The sequence below is a fragment of the Syngnathus floridae genome, chromosome 3 (assembly GCF_059516105.1).
Source record: "Syngnathus floridae isolate MCC-2025c chromosome 3, RoL_Sflo_1.0, whole genome shotgun sequence".
NCBI classification, from domain to species: domain Eukaryota; kingdom Metazoa; phylum Chordata; class Actinopteri; order Syngnathiformes; family Syngnathidae; genus Syngnathus; species Syngnathus floridae.
This window is the reverse complement of record NC_142415.1, coordinates 1,228,092-1,246,340: the sequence shown is the minus strand read 5'-3', so window position 1 is coordinate 1,246,340 and position 18,249 is coordinate 1,228,092. Positions and strand designations below refer to the sequence as shown.

General features: G+C 40.5%; 1 protein-coding gene across 14 annotated transcripts in view; it reads right to left on the bottom strand.

Annotated features, from left to right (window-relative positions):
* tpcn2 (two pore segment channel 2) overlaps positions 1-18,249 on the bottom strand; it is a 145,515-nt gene that overhangs the window by 83,672 nt on the left and 43,594 nt on the right. For 8 of the 14 annotated variants that reach the window (XR_015857502.1, XR_015857503.1, XR_015857507.1 and 5 more), the window contains 3 exons: positions 9,682-9,859; positions 8,684-8,800; positions 1,397-1,503 (listed from right to left, as the gene is read on the bottom strand). Coding sequence is in view for 1 of the 14 variants with exons in the window: in XM_088371121.1 (XP_088227247.1) it covers positions 1,397-1,503; positions 8,684-8,800; positions 9,682-9,859 (402 nt within the window). In the remaining 13 variants the exon portion in view is untranslated. Of the gene's footprint in view, positions 1-1,396; positions 1,504-8,683; positions 8,801-8,961; positions 9,661-9,681; positions 9,860-18,249 lie in introns of those variants that run through there. The other 6 variants (XR_015857511.1, XR_015857509.1, XR_015857512.1 and 3 more) reach the window with 4 other exon arrangements.

Sequence of the window (18,249 nt, the reverse complement as noted above, 5' to 3'; positions counted from 1 at the left end):
TGGAGCATGTTCCGTTTTTTTAATATTTTTATTCCATCTTAGCCTGTCTACATCATTAATGTGTATTGTTCCCCGGCTTGGTTTGTCACATTTGTCACAGAGTGTCTGAAATGATGCTTCATTGTATATACGTACCTACATTCTTACGTACATCCATCCATACGTACATACATACTACATAAAATCATATATATACGTATATATATATATATATATATATATACATATTTATACACATATATGTATGTGTATATATATATATATATATATATATATATATATATATATATATATATATATATATATGTGTATATATATATATATATATACATATATATATACACATATATGTATGTATATATATATATATATATATATATATATATATATATATATATATATATATATACATATATACACACACACACATATATATATACACACGTATACATACATACACACATACTTATATATATATATATATATATATATATATATATATATATATATATATATATATATATATATACATACACGACACACACACACACACACACACACACACACACACACACACACACACACACACACACACACACACACACACACACACACACACACACACACACACACACACACACACACACACACACACACACACACACACACACACACACACACACACACACACACACACACACACACACACACACACACACGCGAAGCCTCGGTTTTCGACCACATTCAGTTCCAGAAGGCTGTTGGAGAAGTGAATCGTTCGAATTGCGAATCATGTTTTCCTATTACAAATAATGGACAAAAAATTAATCTGTTCCAAACAAAAAAAAAAAAAAAGCCTTTTTTAAGCATTTTTTCATTTGTGTATTTTTGTCCGATCGCGCAACTGTAGCGCACCGCCGAACGCCCAACCGTAGCGCGTCGCCGACCGCGCAACTGCACCGTGCTGGCCGCATTATTGTGACAGATCCGTCATTGAAATTTAGAAAATATTTTTAAAGTCCTAATGGACTTCCCAAAATTTAAGTGGACCTCAGTGCGCCGGGAGCTTAATTTGGTCCTGTCGCATTGCTTTAGGAGCGTCTTTGTGTTTTAGGATGGCTTTACTGCTCCCACTTGCTTCCTTTGGAGGCATGATTAGAGTTGATGCAATCCTCAGAGTAACGAGAACGTAATAACGAACAGAGTCAGTTGGCATGCGTGTCCTCTCGGCTCATCTCTCGAGGTTCGACAACCGAATTTTGTCCAACATCCAAAGCAAAAAAATCTATCTTGAATACCGATTTGTTCGATAACCGGGACGTTCGAAAACCGAGGCTGGTCATAAGCTTAGTTGCTAACAAAACTTGATGTCGTTTAATGTGAATAAAGTCAATACCTTGCAATCTCTGGCAGAGTTCTCCTGATGCACTTCAGTGTTTTTTTCATCAGGGATGAATTTTGCAAGAGGAAGAATGGTCGAAAAAATCTTCTGACTCTCATTTTCTGACCAATGATAGAAGAAAAATATTACTTAATATGTTGATTTCTCTAATTCATATATTTTTACGTAAATAGCTTTTTCACCGGAGGATTTTGTTGTATTACTAAGTATCATTTATTTTTCAGTCTGTAAAATGGATTTTTCTTTGACAAAAATAAAAATTCAAACGTTTTTTGACAGACCTCTACACTCTACAAAGTATAGAATATTTCAGTGTTCTAACTACATTACAGTGGAATCAAACATATTCATGGTTCGGCATTTGCAAAATATATATTCCAGCATTATTTTATATACTACTACAATTATTGTATTGTCATTTAAATTATTATTGTTCTATCAATTCTTGTGGCATATAGTTTGAGGCATAACAAATAACTTCTCTTCACTTGGATGGCAAAAGAAACAACCTGTGTATTCATCTGTTGCCATTCATACAACAGAATACGTCTTGGTTCTAGGACATGGCAAACTACGGCCCGCGGGCCACATCCGGCCCACGGGGCCGTTTAATCTGCCCCGTCAACCCTGAATGAATTGTATTATTACAGGGATGATAATTTTCCACGACTCCCCGGATTTCTGTGTTTTTTCCGTCTAAAGTATAATTTTTGTGAATCGTGTAAATCCGTTGAGAATTTTATATATATATATATATATATATATATATATATATATATATATATATATATATATATATGGGGGAGCGGCCGGGCAACGTTAGCCTCGGCGAATCGCGAGCAATCCCCCGCCGTGACGGCATCTTTATGTTTTGTGTATTCGGTGTCAAGATATGATGTCCCGGCCCTAGGAACATTAAGAGCACATCGAAACAAAAAAATACAAAGCTACGTTTTTACTTTTACAAGCATATGGGTTTAGAAAGTAACATGATGTTGCATGTAAGCTAATGTTAGGCTATTGTCATGATATCGTTAAAGAACAAATCTTCAATGAGTTACGGAAAGCTTTTCTCTGACTGTGAGCATTTTTTAGGCGATCTTTTTTAGCTCTCCATCTCCATACATTGCACTCTGTGACACCATATTTCACAGCCGCTTGGCAATTGTTTGAAGACTGCCTCATTTATCACTATCATCTTTAAGTTTGCGTCATAACTTCTCCTCAGCTGCCGGTTAACCTGGCCGATCTTCGACGCACTTTTCTCCAGATTGTCGCTACGTTTCTCCATTTTCTCTTATCTCTTCTTTTGTTTTTTTGTCTTTTCTTACTTACCACTATTTTTATTTTTCTTCTTCGTGCTACCGCTAAATTTATTTATTCCATTTTTCTTTGTGTTTCCGCTATTTTAGCATTTATTTTATTTTTCATCTTCGTGACGGGTTCGCTTTTGGCTGAGGAGTCAAGTTCAGCATTCACTTTGAAGGTATCTGGCGCCCTCAAGCGTTGTGGTCTATGGCCCGAATATAAAACGACCCCCACTTTTTCAGTCTTATTTCAATGTAAAAAACATCGTCTTATATTCGGGCCAAAACGGTAAATCATAAGTAAATATTACTTAATATTAAATATTACTAAGTGGCCATGTTAATACTGTTGATGTTATGAACCTGTAGACGTGACAAACTATTACTTTCTGAAAGATATTGTATATGACAAGAGCAAAATTCTCTTGTTTTAAGTTTTAATAATAACAGACAACTTTGCGTTACTTATAACTCCGGTTTAAAATGTTCATGAGGCAAAAATAATTTTAAACTCATGTAAATTGAAGGTATTTCATATAGTGTGTTCAATGTTATCTGACTCTTCAGATATGAATGAAAGGCAGAATTTGTGGTTTTTGTTCACATCTGCCTGAGTGGCTTATATTTGGTAATTTTGTCATTTAAAAAATAAAGACAATTGGGACAATGACTATTGTTTTATAACAGTGTGTATTTGCATGACATTTTTGTAGTTAAAAAATGTCCGAAAAAAATATTGGCCCCCTGGCCCCTTTACTTTATCAAATCTGGCCCTCCTTGCAAAACCTTTGGACACACCTGGTCTAGGCAAAAAGCTGTCCTTGAGTCTATGCGGGTTTTGTGAGCTCTGTAGCGTCGACCTGAGAGCAATAGTTCAAAAATATGGTGTCCGGGGTGTGTTGAGTCCGTGGCAATGTTAGTTGCTCTGCTGAGGTTGTGGGAGTTGCCAATATCTTCCTGGGAGAGGGCCGGCAATGAATTTCTGAGCAGCGTTAATCACTCTCTGCATCATTGCTCTCATGTTAGCAATGGTGCACCCACCATACCACACCGGAATGTAGTATGGAAGGATGCTATTAATGGTTGTTCGGTAAAATGTCCCCGCTGGAATCGGTGTTGGGCTTTCTTCACCACCACCATACTGTTGACAGTCCAGGAGGTCCATCGGAGATGTGCACGCCCAGGAGATTGAATAAGTGACCCTTTCGACGCAGGTCCCATTGATGATCAGTGGGGATGTGTCTTTACTGTGTTTGTGGAAGTCCAGGATAAGTTCTTCAGTATAAATCAATTTATTTTGAACACACCTCACAATGAAAACAGTATATTGTCAAAAATAAAGAAAACTCAAAATGCACTATTCCAAATGCACAGCAGCGTTTCAAAACATGTTATAGGTTGTAAAAAACTGGAAATGGTGACTTGTTGAATTACAGCATTAAGAGATCACATTCATTGAATCAAAAGCTTGTTCAATCAAAAACATCCTAACAGGCCAAGTTACATGTTAACATTGTGTTGTGTTGTTAACACAACGCGTTAACATTCTTTGATTTTACCTTTACGATTCATGTATCCATTGAAATTGTGAGGTTTTTGAGAGTTCCTGCTTACATTTCTTTCCATGATGTCAAAATAGCCTCCCAGAGCTGCATCTTTTATGTGAACTGCCTCCCACTAGTTTGCCTGATTGTAAGCTGCTTGAAAGACGATCGCTTCCGTTTTGCCAACTCCAATAGCCACTCACACTACGTGTCTGTTGCGTACTCACAGCCATCTCCTCTAAATTTGCTCCTTTGTTTTGCTCTACCGCACTCACGAAGAGCAATAGTTTGTTCAATTGTAAGCTACTTGAAAGTCGATTGTTTCCGTTTAGCCATTTTGTCTCACTCTCTGACTTCTTCCTCCATTACTCCACAACTACATTCTCCGTTGTGCTCCCATTTGGGCTAGTCTTACAGTTTACGTCACCGCTCTATGAGCCAGCAAGAGCAACTCTGTCATTAAGTGGTCAGAGTTAACCACTACAATGCTTTATAGACTTTATAGGCTTCGTAGAGTTGATTTTAAGTGGAGAGGTGGCCAGGTACATTCTTGAAGACCTCTGCCCAAGATTGATTTCATTTATTTCGAATAGCCTCTGTACAAACAGATACATGACATAATGATAAATAATGGTAAACATAAATAGGTATATTCGAAAAAGTGAGAATGGTTCTGTCCCTCTATCTTTCAAATCTGCTACATTCACACCGACTCTTTAAAAAAAAAAAAAAAAAATGGCTTAGACCCCAATATCCTCAGTAACTTCCGTCCCATCTCCAACCTGCCATTTCTCTCCCAAATTCTTGAAAAAGTCGTTGCATCACAGATCCACACCCACCTCACTAATAATAACCTATATGAACAGTTCCAGTCCAGTTTTCGCCCTCAACACAGTACAGAAATAGCCCTTATTAAAATCACCAATGATCTCCTGATTGCAGCCGACTCTGGTCTCATATCCATACTCATTCTTCTTGATTTAAGTGCAGCTTTCGACACCATCTCTCACTCCATTCTCCTAGGAAGACTAGCCTCTATTGGACTGGTTGACACATCCCTGCACTGGTTTCACTCTTATCTCTCCGGCCGTTCTCAATTCATCCAGTTAAAATCATTCACATCTCACCCCTCCCCCGAGTTCTCTGGTATTCCCCAGGGTTCCGTCCTTGGTCCCCTACTATTTATCATTTATCTCCTCCCACTTGGTCAGATTTACCGTAAATATAACATTAATTTTCACTGTTACGCGGACGACACCCAGCTCTACGTCTCTTCAAAAACCCCTTCCAGCCTCCCACCCTCCTCCCTCAGTGTGTGCCTTCAAGAAATTAAATCCTGGTTCACCTCAAACTTCCTTAAACTAAACAGTGACAAAACTGAGGTAGTCCTCATAGGTTCCAAAGCTTCTCTCGACAAACAACCCTGTTTCACACTCACGTCATGCTCAATAGCACCCTATCATTCAGCACCCATATAAACAACACTGTCCGTTCTGCCTATTTTCACCTCCGTAACATTAATCGCCTCCATTCATCACTCACCTCACATAGTGCTGCTATCCCAGTCCACTCTCTTGTCACCTCTCATCTGGATTATTGTAACTCCATCCTTGTCGGTCTCCTCCTTAAATTGCAACTGGTCCAGAATGCTACTGCTCGCATTGTCACCGGAACCCCTGTCTACCATCACATCACTCCCATTCTACACCAACTTCACTGGCTACCCATAAAACAACGCATTGATTATAAAATCCTCCTCAACACATTCAAGGCTATCCATAACCTCTCCCCTCCATACCTGTCAGACCTCCTTCACATACACATTCCCACCCGGTCTCTCAGGTTTGCCTCCAGTATCACCCTCACTGTCCCCCCTATATGGGGCAGAGCCTTCAGCTGCTCTTCCCTTCGCCTCTGGAATTCCATCCCCCCGGACATCAGAAACATTGACTTCATCCAACTGTTCATATCCCACCTCAAAACCCACCTGTTTAGGCAGGCATTTGTCTAATTTTATTACTCAGCTGCAGATGTTCTTTGTTTTGTTTTTTTCTTTTAATTGTGCCTGCTATTTTATGTGTTCGGCAACCTTGAATGCCTTGAACGGCGCCTCACAAATAAAATGTATCATTATTATTTTGTTATTAAGAAGTAAAATTTATTGAATCCACCCCCTTTATATTAATTATTTACTATGAAAATAAGTCCAGTGCCCGCTGTGCAACAATGTAGGCTGTGTTCGAGAAGCCATTTATAAGAAACAGAAAGAATAAAGAAAAAAAAAATCTTAATAATTTGAATGTTGACTATTAACAATAATCCGAACAATCACAATTAAGGAAGAATGGAAAGAGTTGGTGTTCACAGAGGTGAATGGCTTCAAAGCGTCGGCGGGCAAGTCCGGCAGCCTTCAGGTGGAGCAATGAGCCTCAGTCCCTTTAAACACAGACTCAAAGAGTCGGCACGTTTCACAATTACAGGGAAGATTTAATGTCACCTCACAAAAAATATGATTTGATTTATTGATGTTTTATTATGTAATATCTTTTTGAATGCTAATAAATGTTTTAGATTGTTGCTTAGCATGAAGTCACCAAGTCCCCTCCTTGAAAGCCTTTATCCAGTAACTTAATTTGAACTGCAAAACATCCCAAATATAATTTCAATCTGTTACTTATTCACATTGAACACCCGCTTTCAAAAAGAAAAAAAAGATGCCAGGATATTTTCTTAAATTCACAATTAGTTGATGACAAATATTTTGCAGGACATTGATGTGTATAAATAAGACTGGGTTTGCTGTCAGTTGAAATCACGACATACTTCCGCTGTACACATATGGCATTACTCATTCTTTTAAATTCTAAGTTAGTGCTCACAATGTAAACAAAATATAAAAACTAAGGCATTTTTAAGAATGGATGTCTCATGGTTGTTCAGCATTGGCGGCATCTTATCTGTGACTGGTTGGCACTCGCTATTTCTGAAAGTATAATCGCATCTACTACGCCATTATCGCTCACCGTTAAGTGACGGCGCTGTAGCAGATTTGTCATTTTAAACATCGCTACTTGCCTAGACGCATCAGCTGTTTGCCTACCATTCACTGTAACCTGTAAAGATTACAACGTAAACAATTTAGACAAAGATTGCTCATATGCCAACCAAATATTGTTAAAAATAACTAGTGTGTACGTGTGTGGGATGGGGAACTTAATCCACCCAAATTGAGTTTTGTCCTCTTTAGGTAGTCACCCATTGTTAGTTTTATGGATGACAAGATCTATAAAAAGAACAAAGTAGAAAAAATGGTGTGACTACCTGTGATTCATTTGAAAAATGAGCCATTCACTTCTAATAAACACATAAATATGCAATAAATATTGGGCTGATTATGTTTGATTATCAGTGCCGCCGGTAATGAACAGTTGAGATAATTCTGGATTGTTTAACATTAGAGAAGGTTCACTGAAATTACTGATAATTTTAGCTTTGAATAAACTTGTACTGAATTTCATTTCCCGATAGTACTGGTTCTTTGCCAATGAGAATATGGTCAACATCTGAAACCCATGGTTCTGAAATGTTTGATCTGCAAGAAAAATGACCATTTCATTTCAGCCAAGGGGAAACGAGTGAATTTCATTAAAGCCTTTTGTGACTTCTGAAGCAGCCTTGGTATGGTTGACACTGCACTGAGGAAAAAAATATATGGTAAATAAACTGGATGGACAGGACTTCAAATGTGTAAATGGAGCCAGGAACAGTGTGTTTCGAAGCAAGAGCACTTTAACAGAGTACAGTTTGCCGCCAACTACAAATGCTTTAGGTTGCACACACTAAGGGGCAAACTATCAAGCTGCTATTTATTGTGTTGCTCTAGACCAGTGGTTCTTAACCTTGTCGGGGGTACCGAACCCCACCAGTTTCATATGCGCATTCACCAAATCCCTCTTAAGTGAAAAATAAAATAATTATTTTCAATTTCAAATTCAACACAGATGTTTTTTACTGGTGCACAAAATGAGCCGTGCATGAACATCACCTTGTTCAAACAACAAAACCAACGCAATGCATGAACTCACAACAAATCACATACCTGCAAATCAGTGTGACTTCTGCTGTTGCCTTTGCGAAACCAGTTCAGATATGCGTCATCATGAATTTACACGATAAATCAGGTGTGTTCGGACCTCCGCGGTGGAGGCTCTGCCGAACCCCTGAGACCGACTCACCGAACCCTTTGGGTTCGATCAAACCCAGGTTAAGAACCACTGCTATAGACCAAAAAATATGTTCACCATTACCAGAACGGCATGGGTGGAATAACCATGAAAACCAGCTCTCTATCCATTGTGATTTTGCCCCGAGAGAGGTGCTCAAGCTCATTAGCAGTAAATGCAAAACAGTATGAAGAAACTCGTTCTCACCTCATCACAGACCATGCTGATGGACAACACCCAGTCAATGATGGAGACGGAAGTGACAATGGTATAGCTCATCAGCCATTTGTTCTTTCTAAACTCATCCCAGCCAATTAAGTAGCTCTGAGAGTGAACCAAAAAAAGAAAAGCATGATTATACTTACAGTGGTACCTCTAATTACGAACGCATATACTTATGAACGTTTTGAGATACGAAATGAGCCTTGCGATTTTTTTGCATCTACGAAAAGGAGCCTTGCTATTTTTTGTATCTACTTACGAACCAGTTTTCGACTTCCGAACCGACGTCCCAGTCTTTTCCCCTTTGCTCTGCCATTCCCCGTTTGTCTCGGCGCGTTCGCAGTGTATAAAACAAGTAGTGTAGTTGAGTATGTCTCCTAAGACTATAAGTAGATATGAAACTCGAAATCATAAAGGAGCATGACGAATTCATGTATATGGTCGGGCCCATGACAAAGTATACATTGTGAAAATCTGTATCCCCGTTCTGCGCGAGGTGCGTTCAATGACCACCCACACAGTCGGAAAACTCATTAATTCCACCAAAAAGTAATGACGAGAACGTGACCACATTGCAGGGAGTATGTGGAAGCATACAATAATTTACTAGCCTTACTTTTTCTGACTTCACAGGGGTATTTTTATCAAGTGTAGAAAACTAGAACAGGTTCCCCCCTCCCCAAGCAAAGTTAGGCGGTCAAGAATAAAGTGACACTTATTTTTGTTATAAAGGTTTGAAAAAGCAAAAAATAAAACTTGTTTGGTTTAGGGTGTGTTTTACACAGAGTAATAGGGCAAAAGTGTGAGTTTTGGGATAGTGTGGCACACATTATTTGCTTTTACATTGATTCCTATGAGAAACGTTGCTTCTATTTACAAATGTTTCTACTTACAAACCTGATCGCAGAACCACTTAAGTTCCTAAGTAGAGGTACCACTGTATTTTATATGCTGTCATGTGAGAAATGTTTGAATGCATGTACCTTAACAGCAAGATCAAGAGTGAAGATGATAAGACAGATTATCTCAATGCTCTCAGTGAAACCGCAAGGAGGCTCCCAGGGTGGAGAGCGATATCGAGAGTCAGAGGTTATAGAAAGGGAAGATGGCCGCTCCACAAAAGCTAGCAACAGCACCACTCCAATGGTCAGGCCTAAGGTCCTGTATGGGTATGAATAATAGATTACAGAGACTTGAAACTGGAGTGACTGGTACAAATGAACTGTAAATCTGACATTAAACATCCAAAACGATTTATTGGATTTGATTGACATTACACACCAGATTAATAAATTTTCTTATTTTACACACAGTTATTGCTATTGCTAGTGCACATCAAAGATTTTGGGGGAAAGCTGTAATCTAGCTACGGTGGTACATTGTCGTAGCAATGCCCCAAAAGTTGTACAGTTTTGACTTAGACCATGGTGGGTAACAAACTTTGCAAAGGGGCCAAGCTGGAACGTTTGCCAAGGGCCAAGCCAAAATGATGATCTCAACGTTTAATTTGTATTTAACTCTCTATGGGTGTTTTGCTTCCGTATTAACTCTTTGCAACACTTATTCTGTTAGGTTAAAATAAGGAAAATGAAGAACAATATCCACTATAAATGTGTCACTTGCAGATCTCCGTGTAGCGCAGTGCACTCTGGGTAAGGTGTTTTTTTGAGCTACCAAATTGATAATGAAAACTGGTGCAAGCTAATGATGAGGGCTATTTCAACGTCACTAGAAATAACATTTCTGTTGGGCTGATTCCATGTTCTGTCCCATAGCTTGCTTGCTGTATAGTCTGTCTGTTCTAGATGGTTTCAAGATTTTGACACGATAAATCTTTTCAAGAAATTTACAATTTTAGTCAACCTTTTTCGTCTGTTTGAAGAATGAACAGAGGTTTAGAATGTGTGTTTTTTCACACGAAGTTTCAAGCCTAAATAATCAATTTGAACAGTTAAAGATGTCACAAAGTGCATTTGTTTTTGTCAGCGAAGGCTTAAAGCCTTTTAATCAATGCCTGGAGCTTTAAAGTATCGCCGTGGAGGTCCCACATTGGGGTTTTGTTGGGGACAGGGAGCAATGATGGAAAGTCTGATCAATATCTGGTGTCCACAACATTGGCCACGTCGAACAAACAAGAAAGCGGTGGCGCTGCGATAGCGGCACCTACGAGCTTGCAGCCAGTCAGCTTTTTTTTTTTTTTGTGCGGCGGCTTTTCAAAGACATATTTACGAACCTTTGTCAATATTAATGCTGCTAAATTGGGAGAATTACTCCGATTCGTTAGAACCAGATGTTATCTACTGTTATCTGGGCTGTGTGGATTTAGTTGACATCTCAAGCCAAACAAGGAAGCAGGAGCACGGCAGCATTGGTGAGGAGCTTGCTCAGCGCCCTGCCTGGCGTACAGTGAACATTTTCTCACATATCGCGGCTTATCAAAATCATGTAGTGAAAATATTAAAGTCACTTAGTGAAAAAAAAACAATTTCAATCCATAGGCAAGCAATTTGGCCACTCAATAGAAAGTGGTGGTGAAAGGGACATCAACAGCAAGACGTCACTCATTCCAACATGGCGTTGTGTATTAAGGGTAGAGGAGTATTATTTTGGCAAATACACCAGACACAAAAATGGGGACACCAGATATTGACCAAACTTTACATTATTGATCTCTTCCTCCAGCAATACCTCAATGTGGTACGTCCAGAGGTACAGTTTAAGGAGCAAAGTTAATAATACAGTCATGCCATGCTATATCACGGTTCACCTTTCCTGGCCTCACCGCTTCATGGATTTTTTTCACTGTGCATTGTTATGGCTTCAGATGAAAAAGACACTACAGAGCAGTCAGCCCACAGAGGCGCACTATATGATACATACTGATGATTAAAATGATTATATTACTGTAGTTATCTGGAAGAAAAAGTTTACTTCTCTTTGTTAAACAAATGCTTGGGCCTGAAAACAGGTTTTGTCCTTGGTTTACAATGTTATACCTGTTATAATAATGGTAAAAAAATAAAGGTTTCTACTTAACAAAGGTTTTTATAACTTTATTATCTGATATATATTTCTGAGTAATTTGAAATAACAAATGTTTTTTGATATATTGCCTAAATAGCTTAATGACCCTTAAGGAACTGTGTAATGCATGCCTGATGTTTGTCTCTAAATCATGGACACATATTTCTGTGCATTTTGAAATAAATGTTTTTTGATATATTGCCTGAATAGCTTAATGACCCTTAAGGAACTGTTTAATGCATGCCTGATGATTTTCTAAATCACGGACACTGCCAAAGTCGTCTAAAAATGTTGAGTACTTGATTATATTTCACGTTTTGATTAATGCTAGACGCCAGTTTTGGATTACTACTTAACGTTCTGGACAGAGGGAAATGTTTTGCCTAAGAATGAAAAGAAATGTGTCAAAAGATGGTGTCAAAAGAACAAACAAACAAATAAATGGTACATGGTGAGTAAGAACTTTGCATAGTCAAGGAACATTAACAAATTGATGATGTCACAGCCAAAGTTCACATAATTTCGTACAAAATGACAAAACTGAAAGAATGATGAATGGGCGGTGTGCGACAGTGGGCGAAGTGGATGTATGTGCAAGAATGGTTTACAGGAAGGACACTAAAACCGGTAGAGGGGCCAAAGGAAGAGCGGCAGGAGAAAAACAACCAAGAACCCGGTCAAAGGTGATCGCCAAGGCCAAAAGACGGGATGGAAAACAACACACACACCAGATCGCCCATAATCAGCACCGACCCCCACGGAACCAGCTCTCACCGAACCAGCACCCACTCCCATGGAATCAAACTCTCCTGCGAACTTGCCACACCCCCTGACTCATCACCCATCAAACTCGGCCCACACTGGCATGTGCAACTGAATATAAGCTGACCAAGGAACCTTGCACGTTGCCTTTTCTGAATGGAGTCTTTCTGCTCTTGAGAATGGTCGCACAAAAGGCCCAGTGCTGTATTGTACTTTCCTGAAAACAGAGCTTTCTTAACAAGAATTGTGATTGAACTCAACCAACCTGTGTAAGTCTAAATTTTGTTTCAGTGTCTTAGCCTTTTCCTAAAACTGAAGAAATAAAACGAGCATGCAGTGAGTAAATTGGATAACAGGTGATTGGCTGTGGCTTTGCCCGTGAGGCGCGGATACCGCGCTTCCCAAATTGTGGCCCAAATCCATAATATCATCAACAGGTTCAGAGAGTCTGGTGAACTCACTGCACATAAGCGCCACGGCCGGAAACCAAGACTGAATGACCGTGACCTTCGATCCCTCAGACGGCACTGCCTTAAAAACCGACATGAGTGTGTAAAGGATATCACCAAATGGGCTCAGGAAAACTTCAGAAAACCACTGTCAGTAAATACAGTTTGTCACTACATCAGTAAGTGCGGGTTAAATCTCTACCATGCAAAGCAAAAGCCGTTTATGAACAACATCCAGAAACGCCGCCGGGTTCTCTGGGCCCGACCTCATGTAAAATGGACTGATGCACAATGGAAAAGTGTTTTCTAGTCTGATGAGTCCACTTTTCAAATTGTTTTAGGAAACACTGGACATTGTGTCCTCCGGACCAAAGAGGAAGCGAACCATCCGGAATGTTATCAACGCAAAGTTCAAAAGCCAGCATCTGTGATGGTATGGGGGTGCATTAGTACCTATGGCATGGGTGACTTACATTTCTGTGAAGGCAACATAAATGCTGAAAAGTACATACAGATTTTGGAGCAACATATGCTGCCATCCAAGCGACGTCTTTTTTATGGACGCCGCTGCTTATTTTAGCAAGATAATGCCAAGCCACATTCTGCACGTGTTACAACAGCGTGGCTCCGAAGTAAAAGCTTGCAGTCCAGACCTGTCTCCCATTGAAAATGTGTGGTGCATTATGAAGTGTAAAATACGACAGGGAAGACCCCGGACTGTTGAACAACTGAAGCGGTTCATCAAGCAAGAACGGGAATGAATTCCACATGAAAACTAAGAGATTTAGTCTCCTCTCTTCCAAAACGTTTATTGAGTGTTATTAAAAGGAAAGGTGATGTAACTAAATGGTAAACATGCCCTTTCCCAACTTCTACTGCACGTGTTGCAGCCATGAAATTCTAAGTTAATTCATCCATCCATCGATTTTCTGAACCGCTTAGTCCCCACGGGGGTCGCGGGCGTGCTGGAGCCTATCCCAGCCGTCATCGGGCAGTAGGCGGGGGACACCCTGAACTGGTTGCCAGCCAATCGCAGGGCACAACTCTAAGTTAATTATTATTTGAAAAATAAAATGAAGTTTATGAGTTTGTGCATTAAATATGTTGTCTTTGTAGTGTATTCAATTGAATATAGGTTGAAAAGGATTTTCAAATCATTGTATTTTGTTTTTATTTACATTTTACATAATTTCCCAACTTCAACCGAATCTGGTTTGTACAAGCATACATTTTTTTTTACGCGGTTCTCATGCATCTGCAGATCTGAAAATGACTTATGAGCACTCACACTCTCAGCAGATGGTGTTCAAGTACGTATTTTTGTTCAGTGAGTGTTTGAGTGTGATGGCAGTTGGAATGCAACTTTCTGTTTGAAAAATAAATTGCATCCACTGTGGCTGGTGCTATAGAATGGTCATCTGAGATATGGTTGTGACAAATACTTGACATAGCTTGTCACGCACCCGCTTGATCACACTTGTGATCAAGAGGGTGAGTGACAGTTATGTGTATGTACAGTATGTTATGATGTAACATTTTAGATTAGATTACATGTGAAGTATGTAATTTTAAGTATTTTTGTGTATTGTGGGACAGTTCATGTTAACAATGAGGTGTACTTGTTACCATTGCTCATTTCTAATTACATTATGTATATATATATATATATATATATATATATATATATATATATATATATATATATATATATATGTATATATATATATATATATATATATATATATATATATATATACGTATATATATCTAGAAGATGTGAATGCAGCACTGACAACAATTCCTACGGCTACCATCACTGAAACCAATGAGCTGATATACACCTCAGCAGCAGTGATCCTAGAAATGCTTGGCTACAAGAAGAATGACCATATGCGACCACAACAGTGCCCACCATGGAAGAGAAGGCTGGAGGCCAAAATCAAGATAGCACGGAGAGAAGTGAGCCAAATGACAGAGGCCCAGAAAGGTGCAATGAAAAAGCAAGTTCCCATGAAATACAGCCAGATGCCCATACCTGAAGCACTCGAAACTGCCAAACAAAGACTCCAAGCCTTGGCCAGCCGCCTAAAGAGGTACACAAGAGAGAATGAAGCCAGACGAATAAACAGGTTGTTCACAACACAACCAGCGAAATTGTACGCTCAGTGGCAGGGGAATAATAGCAGAGCAGACCCACCAAGGCTGGAAACTGAACAGTACTGGGAGGATATATGGGAGCGGGAGGCATCACATAAGAAGGATGCACAGTGGCTGGTGGCTCTGAGAAAGGACCACAGCAAGCTCCCTGAACAGAACCCAGTAACCATCACAGTGGCAGACATCCAGAGAAGAGTCTCAGGAATGAAAAACTGGACAGCACCAGGCCCTGACATGATCCACAGCTACTGGCTCAAGAAACTTACAACTCTCCATGAGCGCCTGGCAGCACAAATGAACCAGCTGCTAAGGGATGGGACTCACCCTGAATGGCTAACCCAAGGGCGTACGATCCTGATCCAGAAGGATCCTTCAAAGGGTACAGTCCCATCCAACTACCGGCCAATCACCTGCCTCTCCACAACATGGAAGCTGATGTCGGGCATAATATCAGATAAGATCAGCGGGCACATGGATCAATACATGAGCACTGCTCAGAAAGGGATTGGTAAAAATACCAGAGGAGCAAAACATCAACTCCTGGTGGATAGAACAGTCACCCAAGACTGCAGAACCAGACGTACCAACCTGAGCACTGCCTGGATTGATTACAAGAAAGCATATGACTCAATGCCACATACTTGGATCACTGAATGCTTGAGGCTGTACAACATCAATGGGACTCTGAGAACTTTCATCGCCAACTCGATGAAACAGTGGAAAACCACACTTGAAGCCAATGGCAAGCCACTTGCACACGTGACCATCAAATGTGGTATATACCAAGGAGACGCTCTGTCCCCAATGCTGTTCTGTATAGGACTGAACCCCCTCAGCCAAATAATCAACAAGACGGGCTATGGATACCAACTCAGGAATGGGGCCACCATCAGCCACCTCCTCTACATGGATGACATAAAGCTGTACGCTAAGAACGAGGGGGACATTGACTCCCTGATCCACACTACCAGGATCTACAGCTCTGACATCGGAATGTCATTCGGACTTGAGAAATGTGGCCGCATGGTGACTAAAAGAGGAAAGGTAATCCACACAGAGGGGCTCTCACTCCCAGAAGGAACAATAGCAGACATTGAGGACAGCTACAAATACCTTGGAATCCCACAGGCAAATGGCAACCTTGACGAGGAAACAAGGAAAGCAGCCACAGCCAAATACCTCCATCGAGTAAGGCAAGTCCTAAGAAGTCAGCTCAACGGCAAGAACAAGTCCCTAGCCATTAACAGCTACGCCCTACCAGTAATCAGATACCCTGCAGGAATCATACGGTGGCCAAAGGAAGATATACAGACCACAGATATCAAGACACGGAAGCTCCTAACCATGCATGGAGGGTTCCATCCCAAGTCCAGCACCCTGAGACTGTACACTAGCCGTAAAGAAGGAGGCCGAGGACTAGCGAGCGTGAGAGCCACTATCCAAGATGAAACATCCAAGATCCATAAGTACATCAGGGATAAGGCCCCAACGGATCACGTGCTCAGTGAATGTCTCAGACAATGGGCATCAAAGGAAGATGAGGTGCTGGAGGGACAGTCATAGGAGGACAAGCCCCTACATGGGATGTACCACCGAAACATAGCTGAAGTGGCTGATATCCAGAAATCCTACCAATGGCTAGAAAGAGCTGGTCTGAAGGACAGCACAGAGGCACTGATCCTTGCTTCACAAGAACAGGCCTTGAGCACCAGAGCAATAGAGGCCCAAATCTACCACACCAGACAAGACCCCAGGTGTAGATTGTGCAAAGAAGGTCCTGAGACAATCCAGCACATAACTGCAGGGTGTAAGATGCTGGCAGGTAAAGCATACATGGAGCGCCATAACCAAGTAGCTGGAATAGTGTACAGGAACATCTGTGCAGAGTATGGACTGGAAGTCCCAAGATCCAAGTGGGAAACACCTCCAAAGGTGGTAGAGAATGACCAAGCCAAGATCCTCTGGGACTTCCAGATCCAGACAGACAGAATGGTAATGGCGAACCAACCGGACATTGCGGTGGTGGACAAAGAGCAGAGGAAAGCCGTTGTGGTTGACATAGCCATCCCAAATGATGGTAACATTAGGAAAAAGGAACATGAGAAACTTGAGAAATATCAAGGGCTCAAAGAAGAGCTGGAGAAGACCTGGAGAGTTAAGACTTCAGTGGCACCTGTGGTCATTGGAGCACTAGGGGCAGTAACCCCCAAACTGGAGGAGTGGCTGAAACAGATCCCAGGAAAAACATCTGACATCTCAGTCCAGAAAAGTGCAGTACTAGGAACAGCAAAGATACTGCGTAGAACCCTCAAGCTCCCAGGCCTCTGGTAGAGGACCCGAGCTTGAAGGGAAAAAGAGACCACCCACGGGGGGTGAGGAAAAGTTTTTTTTTTTTTATATATATATATATATATATACATGTATATATATATACACATTTGTTAAGTGTTCAAATGGTGTTTTCAAATGGTTAATACAGTCCTGCTTAACTCTGACACAGAGTACGTGTGACAATAATATTAAAATATTAAAACATTGCTTGCACAGTTAATGAAGGTTTCACAATTAAAGTTTTATTTTGGATGGAATGGATTGTGCTTGCATTTAAATGTACCATGCATACGGTGCTGCTTTTCTACAACTGGGGGGTATCCCAGAAAGCAGGTTCAACATTCAGTCTATCCCTGAACTCTGAGTTGACCTACTCTGAGATGGGAGTCTCTGAGTATTCGGTTCCAGAACAGCTGATCTGAGTTAGTTCAATCAACTCTGAGTAGGTTAACCTGGAGTTACGCGCGTGCACAACCACTATAAAAAGCAATCAATGGAGCCCCGATACCACGAGTCACCATGACAACTGAGGAAAAACAGATCACTTTATTTTACCACAATGGAGTTGGAGGTCCTTATGCAGGCCTATGGCGAGTACAAATTTATATTTTGTCTCAAATCTAATATGGCTGCAGCAAGGAGAGAGAGACGTCATGAGAGGAAATTGCTGCCCGAGTCAATGTGTAAGTTTGAATGTATTATTCCATTGATGTAACATTTACCCATAAGATCGTAGCATAGCCTATAGTTATGAATTTAAGTCGGAATGAAATCAGATTTTCATTTAGGTGCAATCCAACAGGAGAAAAAAGGACTTGGAAGCAGGCA